The sequence below is a fragment of the Mustela nigripes genome, chromosome 14 (genome assembly GCF_022355385.1).
Source record: "Mustela nigripes isolate SB6536 chromosome 14, MUSNIG.SB6536, whole genome shotgun sequence".
NCBI classification, from domain to species: domain Eukaryota; kingdom Metazoa; phylum Chordata; class Mammalia; order Carnivora; family Mustelidae; genus Mustela; species Mustela nigripes.
In genome coordinates, this window is record NC_081570.1 from 37,012,006 (window position 1) to 37,022,109 (window position 10,104).

Genomic DNA, 10,104 nt, shown 5'->3' on the forward strand with positions numbered 1-10,104 from the left:
ACAGGGCTCCATGAGTGTGAGCTAGGCCCTCCATCCCTGGAGTTTCCTGACAGCCACAAAGGAGCATATCAGTCTTGTCTGAGCTTTATTATTTTAATCCCTAGAGACTTGCCGAAGGGTGGGCTGGTGAATGTTTAACAGCTGGCTGGGGTTGGGGGGTAGGTTCTGGTTGGTGGCATTTGCCCATTTCTGTGGTGTAAAACCTCCCACTGTGATCAATTTCAAATCACCAGCCTGTCATGGAAAGCAGAGCTGGGATGAGATGCACCTAATCTCACAGGCTGGTCAGAGCTGATTTACCTTTTTACCTGCCTGTGGCTCCCTCTTGTTCCCCTTCTTCCTCGTCCACATTCATCACCCTCCCTGAGGCTCATCCAAAGCAATAGGGATTGAATATTCTGCAGGGAGGTGGATGTTACTGAAGAATGAGAACATCCACTCCCAGTTCCCTGAAGGGGAAACTGAGGCTCCAGGGGGTCCAGATGATTGCCCCGGTTGCCCAGCCCAACGACTTTCCACGGGGGTGTTCCTCCCTGCTCGCTGCTGGGGATGTGTCTCAGATGGGAGTCCGTGCTTCCTATTGTGGAAACACACTGCCTTTTCCAACACTCCTCTTCTTCTTCTTCCTCTTTGGGGACTCCTATGTCCAGATCCACAGAGCATGAGTCCCAGGCCTTGTCCTCCAGGAGCTGAGAGCCAAGTGGGGAGGCAGACACACAACTTCTGTCAAACGACTCCTGTCTGGGCTTCCACGCTTCTCTCTTCTCTCCTGGTAGCAGACATTGTTGAGGACTTCTCTTTTTCCTCAGAGAACCCATTTTTCTCTCAGTATCTACTGCCTTCATGCAGCAACCTGTCTCATGGGTCAGTCAGCCGTTCCCAGCTATGGGAGAAGGTAGGTTTCTAATCGGCCTTGGTCAAAACTCTCATTTATTCCTCTATGCCAGAAGTTGTTTAAGAACAGGAAGTGATCCAATTCTGGCCAATGAGCACTGAGGGGACACAGGGTGGGGGCGTGAGGGGGCAAGGGACCCTGCGTAAAAAGAGACGACCTCTCCTCTTCCGGACACTTGGAACTCAGTGTTGTAGTTCTGGACGTTGTCATAATCTTGCCACCAGCCTGAAGATGGAGTCGGCCCATGAGGGATAGGAGAGCCAAGAGAATCACAGAAAAGGAGGGGAGCCAGAGCCCTAACCACATCCTCCCTCTGACCTTCTTGTCAGGGAGAAAACAGATTTCCTTCCAGCCTAAATCACTTTGAGTTGATATTTTCTGTTACTTGCCGCCAAAAACATCCTAAAAGAGAAACTACTACCCGTCCAGCTTCCACACTGCAAACAACGGGAATCTTATGACATGGCTTCCTCATGTCATAAGGACTCATTCCAGTCCTTCAGTGCCTTCTCTTGGAATTTAGCACAAAATCTTTGTTCACTGTGTTCTCTCCCTGCCTCATGCTTACCCATCTCCCAGACAACATCAGCCCCCGCAGATAGGACAGCGGGTGGTCCTCACTGGCTCTCTCGTGTCTGGCATAGAGTCTGCCACAAGGCAGGCCTTTAATAAACACTGTTGAGTTTGTATGGAGCAGACAGAGATGGGGCAGGGGTGGGGACGGGAGTGGTCAGGGTCCGAGGCATTGCACTGACTTGTTCTGGGACTTGAGGTGCATCTCTTCTCTGTCTGGAGCTCCATATCCAAAACTGTAAAGAAGGCGTACTGTGGACTAAAGCAGTGGTTTAAGAACTGGAAGGCAAAATACCTCTCAGTGACTCCATTTTAGAGCAGTTGTACTTTCAGTATCCACAGACTCAAAACATTACAATGTGGGTATTTGCCCATCACAGCAGCACCGATCTCCATTTGGAAAGCCTTCATCCTTATGTGTGAGACACAGTGTCTGTCCCCTTGACAGACAGCTCTGGGGGCCACGTGGTTTCCAGATGCCTTCCTTGGGCTCAGGAGCCCACAGGCTGGGAAGCCAGGTCTGGGGCATCGCAGAGTTCCTTGGGCACCACGGGCTTATGTGTCCGGCAGCTGGACCTTTAGCTCAGGGTCACGTAGCAAGTAGCGGTGGATTCAGACTCACTCTTCTCCCACCCAGACTTCTTTGGCTCAGCCAGCCTGGCCGATGGCACCAGTCCCCCAGCATCCCTGGAAATGAGAAGCAGGGAGGCCTATGAGCCCTGAGGTTGCCCTGGGTGGGGGATGAGGTAGATGGCGGAACACAGATGCTGACAGCCCGAAATGACAGGGAACATACTTCAGATGCCGGGGGCATGGTTTAGGAGCGGCTGGAATTACACCCTCAGGGCTGAGCCAAGAAGTTGTCTGAGTCTGAGCCTGAACCCAGCCTGGACCCTGCAGGGGCAGGGACCGCGTGGGGGGTCCCGGCCCAGGGCTGCAGAGCTGAGCAGAGAGGCAGGGGAGGCACGAGGCACAGTCCTCGCTGGAACCAGGCACCAGGATCCTGTGCCTTTCCAGACACATGCGGTCATTTGTTAGATGATCACGCATCATTCACTCATTCATTCATTCACTCAGCCAGGTCCTCAGTCACTCAGCGAGGCTCACGGAGCCTTGTTGCTGCAGCCTGGCATCGAGCCCAAGGAGGAACAGGGCACAGAGGGAGGGAGACGCAGGGCGTGCACTCAGGTCTCTCTGGGTAGGGTTGAGCTAGAGGCTCCGGCGGGCCTTCTGCCTGGGGACGGGCGTGGAAGGGGATACTGGGCAGTGTGTTCCAGCAGATAAAGTGGTTATCTTCTGAGAGCGGCCCTTAAAGGGCAAGGAGGGGTACACCAGGCCAGTCGGGGGAGTCTGTCAGAGGGAGGCATGGGACGTCTTATTCATAAAGGGCTGAGGAGATCGAGGGGCTGGTCGGAAAAAGAAGTGAGACGGTATTTGTATCTAAAGCTGGCAAAGCAGGCTGTGCTCATTTCAGTTAGCGAAGGCTCAGAGTGGTAGAGGCCCTGGCCCTTGGCTGAAAGCAGCCCTGCAGAGCGTGTGTGAGCGTGGAGGGGAAGCGGGCACGGGCGACTGGTGAGCAGTGGGGCCACGGGTCTGGCCACGCCAGTCAGGGGACCCCCTGAAGGTGCTCAAGCAGGGCTGTGGAGTGGGGCATCGCTCGAGCTGCCAAGGAGAGGTGGAATCCGAGGGGGAGGCTGGGAGAGCAGCCAGGAGGCTACTGCCCTGGGCTCTGTGAGAACTGGTATTGGCCTGAACAACCGCCAGGCAGAGGCATGAGAGCGGAGGACGGATCTGAGAGAAACTGCTGGGAACTGACGGTCTGGGTGACTGGAGGTGGTTGGAGAAGGAGAGAGCAGGGCGGGGTGACGGCCCATTCCTGGACTATGCGGCAGTGGAGGTTTAAGTGGAGGTTTAAGCCACTGTCTGAGGTGGGCAGCTGGAGGGCTCCTCTCTGTCCATCTGGAGTGAATGGGAACGAGGGGTCTGATGCTCTCCCAGAGGCGGAGCCTTGGTTCTTACCTCACTGTCTGCTCAGCCTTCCATCTGGTCTCAGCCTTCAGTCCCTTCCCTCTGTAGTCTCTCTGTGGCCGCACTGGTCACAACAAGCCATCTGACCATGTCAGTCCCCTGAAAAACTTCCGAAGGCTACCTGCTGTCTCAAAAGATCGGAGCTCCTTAGCCTGGCAAATAAAGTCATCTACAGTCTGACCCCATCTACCTTCGCTGTCTCCGTCCCTTGGCACTCTCTACTAACTACAGGGAGTAATAACAATAACAGCAGCTAACACACAGCATTGAGGTGGGCCGGGCAGTGTCCCAACAACTTTGTATATGTTCACTCACGTAATTTTCTGTTGAAAAACACAGTAAGTGTTGGACTTCCTGGAATAATGGGTCACATCCTCTTGCTCTCAGATCTTTGTCCCTTCAGTGATCTCGTTCTGATATCCAGCCATCCTTCCAGCCACATGATATGTGTTTATATACCATCAGCTTGTGCCAGGCCCGGCATTAAGTGCCCAGGGTCCCCATATGAGTGACGTGTGTACCTGCCCACAATGCATACAATCTAGTGTGGGAGACAGATCCATGGAGAGTCGATAAGGTATGTGCAGTGACAGAGAGGATGGGGGGCACAGAATGAGCCCTATTTCAGCCTGAGACCTGCCAATCTGGCCCATTAGGGATTTACCCCCTTCACGAAGCTTTCCTGACTTTTCCAGTCTGGCTGAGATCCCACATCTGGGCCCCTACAGTCCCTTCTCTGCCCACGTCACACACTGACCACCATGTATGGGGAGTGGCTGTCTACTCCTGGGCACAGTGAAGACAAGAACAGTCTGGTTCCCTACCAGCCCAGCACCTGAGGCAGCCTGGACACAGATCTTTGGGATCTGCCCAGTAGAAGTGCTTGTAGAATGAAGAGTCACATACAGCAGCATCCTCCTCATGGGTTTTTCTCTGATGCTCTCCCCAGAGTCAGGCCTGATCTTATTCCCTTTCCTGAGCCTTGCTCAGGCCCCTTAGCCCAGAGAACACTCCACAGGGTTCAGGCCCTATGGGTAAGTTTGGGGCTGCTGCCTTCATTACTTGTTTCAGGAGCAGTCTGGCTAGAAAAGACCATACCAGAATGGGGGCCCAATCACCTCCAGCCAGGTTGGAAGCATCTTCCTCAGGCTCCTGAGGAAGGAGCAGTATCTTGGGCAGTTCTAGTCTTGGGAGGAAGAGGGAGGAGGCCCTGCAGCAGCCCTCAGAATCCCTGGATGGTTGGGGTGGTGTGGGGTTTCTCTGAAAGTTTCTTTGGTTCCTGAACTCCTTCTTCAGCCTCTGGGCTATTTGATCCATGATGCTGTGATGAGGGGCTTAAGGAGTAAATGACTCTAGAGTGGTCTCTAGAGTGGTCTCTAGTGGTATTTGAAGAATGTTCCAGAAAGCCTTAAGAAGCTTGGTGATAGTTCAGGCTGGCCCCTTGGACTCACTGGGTTAACACAGCTCTTTCTCTCCAGAGCTCAGGAGCGGCAGTCATAGGCCCTCCTAGAGGGGCCATGCATCTCAGGGCAAGGACCTAAAAGGATTTTCCCAGGGGGAATGATTGGGAAGGTCTGGCCCCCACCCTTTGCTCCTTGCCTCAAAGCCCATCTTGGCTCATGGTGCCTCTGTAGGGGTGGGGCTGGAGGCAGGGAGCCTTGGGGGCTGATGCTAACAGCTTTGGACAGGGTGGGAATTTCCATTCCTATCTAGGGAGCCATCAACGCTATGTGCCCTGACCTGGGCCTTTGGCCTCAAAAGGGCAGTGGGAAGGCCGGCCCCAGGGCCAATCCCTGGCCATTAATCCCTCCTGCCAGCCTGAATATCCACCCAGCGTGGTCAGACAAAGGACTGCCCAGCCCAGCCACTGTGTTCCTCCCGCCCCAGGGGCTCCACTCAGACGCTGGGCCGCCTGGAATCCAGGCCCATGAGAAAGGGGCCGCCTTCACTGGCCATCTTATGCCCGGATGCTCAGCCGCATCCCGTCCGGCCCAGGGCCTGTGAAAAGAGGGCCCAGCCACGCTGAAAACACGGATTAGCCCTTGGGCCACCCCCTGACACCGGCCTGCTCGGCTCCGGGAAGCAGGCCCAGTGGGGGTGGGAGGTGAGGGGACAGGCAGGCAGAAAGAACTGGAAAAGTCTGGGTTCTCACCCCTTTGGCTCCATTCTCTGCCCCCACCCTCCCCAGGATGAGCATAGCTAAGTGCACCTTCAGTTTCATTTATTGAACATATACTATGTCCAAGGCTCTATACATGGATTGGCAAATTGAAAGTATAAGAAAATTGCAGCTAGTCATGGGAGTTAATAAGAGCCACTCTCCATAACCTCCCTGTCCCCACCCCTAGCAAATCTGTAGGTGTGAGACAGGCTGTGGTAAGGGGCCTCCAGAGGGGCCTTTGGCCCCAAGGGAAGGTGGGAGAGTGTGGCTCTGGTTCTGTGCCTCAGTCCAGCTCCAGGGTTACGCTGCGCCTGGTTGAAAATATGCAGGCTCTGAAGTCACTTCTCGGACTGCCTCTCTCCTTCCTTTCCTGGTTTAATGCTGGAAATGCCAATTGGGTAGCAGGAAAAAAAATCTCCCGTTAGCAAGTGCCATTGTGGGCCAAGTACCTTTCATACATGATCTCATTTGAATCTCTTAACAATGTGGGCAGGGCTCGTTATTGCCCCCCTTTGGCAGATGAGGAAACTGAGGCTCCAATGAGCAAATGGGCCCAGGTCACGTGACTGTTGCAACTGGATTTCCTGCTGCTGCCATTGCTCATCTTTGGTGAGCTGCTCACGGTGCCTGCACTGTCTTGTGTTCTGTAAGGCCTGTGCTCAGCAGTAGAATGTAATGTGGAGAGGGCACAAGGGCAGGAAATCTGTGCCTACAATCCAGGCTGATCCTCAGGTTGTAGGGTTGGGGGGTTGTCTCTCACTCACTGAGTGTCATCTCCCCCTTCCCCTCTGCTTCTACAGCCCTCTCTGCCCCCCTCTCCCACAGTGGTAATTGTCTCTGTCCATCTCCCCACCAAATCAAGAGTCTCTCCATTTCAGTCTTCCCTGAGCACTGGGGAAGGGCCTGGCATGGCAGTGCTCAGTGAGTGATGTGGGCTAAACTGAGGCCAAGACACCTGAAGGAGGGGTGGATTTGAGCTCCACGTGACAGTGACAGGACTTGCAGATGGCTGGGATGAAGGGAGTGACAGGGGAAGAGGAGCCCAAAATGATGTTCATTAGTCCTGCTCTGTGTGGTGAGGGGCAAGGGCCCATTTACTGAGATGGGGTCAGGGGTACATGGGATTGAGGCTGATGTCCTGCGGACACTGGATATGCTGACCTGGAGGTCAGGAGAGAGGCCAGGCTTCAGCTCTGCAGCCAAAGTTGCTCAGAGCTGGAACAACTCTAGATGAAGTCTTTTCTGCAGTCTCAAATGTAAAGTATGGTGTTCTCAGAAGAGTCATGGAGCTGGTGCTCTGAACTCGGGGGTTAATTCTGGCCCTACTGCCTACTAGCTGTGTGAAGTTAGGAAGATCCCTTAACCTCTCGAGCCTTAGTTTCCGTCTCTGCATAACAGAGATTGTAATGGTGCTGACCTCACAAGGTGTTTACCCTGAAGTGGGGCACTGCAGCGAATGAAATACTCAGTAATAGTGCTGCTACTTTATGGAGCTGGAGACTGGGGACCTTGAGCTTCCCCTTTGGCTTTGGAAGCCCTCAGCCACAGGCCTGCAGTAGCTGGCTTTGGTCATTTGCACCCCAGGGCTGCCACACCAGGGCCAGAATCTGATGAATGAGGCATCTAGGGCCCTCCCATGCCAGTCCCACACTCACACCACCTTGAGAGTTTGTGCCCCCTTAAATTTCCGCCTTGGCCCTTCCTTCACTTGCCTCATCTACCCTCAGCCCTGCTTCCTTGATCTTGCCTGTCCCCCAAGACAAGCCTCTTTAAGGCAAGCTGTCTTCATCCTCTGATTCCCTTCAAGCTAGGGCTGGTTCTCCTGTCACTTTGGAGAGATTTCCTGAAATAAACTCAAAGAGACACCTCTGGATGGTGGTAGTAGGTGGTGTTTCCCAGAGTGAGTTTTTAATAAAAATCGCTAAGGCAACCCTCCCCCTCCCCAGTGAAATGTGAGTGTGGCTTTTTGGGGCCAGTAAGCAGTTTTCTCAGACCTCCAGGCTGTGGAAGCACTTGGGGGGTCTCTCTCTGACCCAGCAACTGGTCCTTGGAACTTTGAGTTATGTAGGCCTGTGTTTTGTGCATCTCCACAGTGTGTATGTTGTGTATGTGTGTTTGTGTGTGTGTGTGTGTGTGTGAGAGAGAGAGAGAGAGAGAGAGAGAGAGAAAGAGAGACAGAGAGACAGAGAGAGAGAAAGGGAGCACCTTCTTTAGAACAGAAGGCACACGGACAAGAGGCAGTCAGAAAGGCAACTTCAAGTTATGGACTTACTGGGGGCTCTTGATTTTAAAGCAGCCAGTCCCATGATCCCCAAATATGCCAGTTGGATCACTTTTCAGGATTTTGTGTTTTCAAAGGATGCTTACAAATGGTTTGGACAGGAACAAGGTTGTGTGGGAGATAGCAGAGAGAGGAGGTGGTGACCCTGGAGCCACCAAATGTCCTCTCCCAGGACAAAGTAGGCCTTCTTGCTCTGCCATTGCCCCTACCCTACCCTTTTAATGTCCAAGACCAGCACCGTGTCAGGACGCTAAAGGCTGGCAAGGTGGTCCTGGAGAACTTTCATCTCTACCCCATCTGGGGTAGGAAGAACCTGGAGAAGGCTAGGAGAGAAAGACCGAGGGACGGACTGGGAGGAGCATAGTGAGGAGCCCCCCCCCCCCCCACCCCAGAGTACACTGAGTGGGTGGATTTGTGATTAGCATTGACCCAAAGAGGAGGGAGATGAGGGAGAGGCCCACAGAGAGGGGGAGGGGGATGGGTCCAGGACCGGACCGACCCAGTGGAGATGGGGAAGGGATTGAGGCTTGGTCTGGAAGGACTGACCCAAAGGGAAGAGACCAAGGGAGGGGCGACATGTAGGTGGTAGGGGACTGTGAACATGGTAAGGGGATTGGGGAAGCGATTCAGGGAGGAGGCGCTGGCCGGCGGGGGAAGATCCGAGCCCTCTCCCCAGGCTTGGGGGGGACAGAGGAGGGGGGCCGCGTCCATATAAGGCGGGTCGGAGGCCCCTGCTCTCTCCGAGCTGCGCGGGCAGGGGCGGCCGCATCCCGATGACCGGGCGCAGCGACATGGAGCCGCCCGCCGCTTTCTCGGGCTTCCCCGCCCTGCCCTCGGTCGCGCCGTCGGGGCCGCCGCCGTCGCCACTAGCCGGGGCCGAACCGGGGCCGGAGCCCGAGGAGGCGGCCGCGGGCCGCGGGGAGCAGGAGTCCGCCCCCGCACCGGGCCCGGGACGGCGGCGGCGGCGGCCCCTGCAGCGCGGGAAGCCGCCCTACTCGTACATCGCGCTCATCGCCATGGCGCTGGCGCACGCCCCGGGCCGCCGCCTCACGCTGGCCGCCATCTACCGCTTCATCACCGAGCGCTTCGCCTTCTACCGCGACAGCCCGCGCAAGTGGCAGAACAGCATCCGCCACAACCTGACGCTCAACGACTGCTTCGTCAAGGTGCCGCGCGAGCCGGGCAACCCGGGCAAGGGCAACTACTGGACGCTCGACCCCGCGGCCGCCGACATGTTCGACAACGGCAGCTTCCTGCGGCGCCGCAAGCGCTTCAAGCGCGCCGAGCTGCCGGCGCTGCCCGCCGCCGGCCCGCCGCCCTTCCCCTACGCGCCCTACGCGCCCGCGCCCGGCCCCGCTCTGCTCGCCCCGCCGCCACCCGCCGCCGCGCCCGGGCCCTCGCCGCCCGCGCGCCTCTTCAGCGTCGACAGCTTGGTGAGCCTGCCGCCCGAGCTGGCGGGGCTGGGCGCCCCCGAGCCGCCCTGCTGCCCCGCGCCCGACGCCGCCGCCGCAGCCTTCGCCCCCTGCCCGGCCGCAGCCTCCCCGCCGCTCTACTCGCCGGGCCCCGAGCGCCTGGGGCTGCCGGCGCCGCGCCCCGGCCCCGGCCCGCTCCCCGCCGAGCCCCTGCTGGCGCTGGCCGGGCCCGCCGCCGCGCTCGGCCCGCTCGGCCCCGGGGAGGCCTACCTGCGGCCGCCGGGCTACGCGCCCGGGCTCGAGCGCTACCTGTGAGCCGCTGCGGCCGCCCGCCCCGCGCGCCCCGTCTCTGCCGGTCTTTGCCAGTCTCCGAGCGCGCCTCGGGGAACCAGCGCACCTTTGACACCTGGCTGTCCCCATGCGGGCACCCTCCAGCCGTCTCTCCCCCGGCCCCACCCCCTACCCCCCAACTGTGAGCCCTCCTCGGGGCGCTCCCCCCAGGGGCGCCGTATCGGGTCCCAAATCCCGGAGCTGGATCGCCGCGGGCGAGCTTCCTCCCCAGTTTCTGGTGAGCCCCGAGCCTTCGGAAGCCAGACCTTCGCTCTCACGCCGCCTTCTCGACTGGCTCCAAACTTCTTCCGCCTTCCCTCCTGTTTTCACAACACACTAGAGGTCAGACTCCTGGATTCCTGACTCCCTTGCTGTCTTGCTCCGTTTCCTCGAAGACTTGCACCCACCCCTCCCTTCCCCGTCT

At 57.2% G+C, this 10,104-nt stretch overlaps 1 protein-coding gene across 1 annotated transcript; it reads left to right on the forward strand.

Moving 5' to 3' along the window:
* The first annotated feature begins 8,711 nt into the window (after positions 1–8,711).
* FOXE3 (forkhead box E3) lies at positions 8,712–9,796 on the forward strand. The gene has a single exon (XM_059376551.1). The coding sequence runs from the start codon at positions 8,712–8,714 to the stop codon at positions 9,663–9,665; it is 954 nt and encodes a 317-aa protein (XP_059232534.1). The 3' UTR covers positions 9,666–9,796.
* Positions 9,797–10,104: the final 308 nt, after the last annotated feature.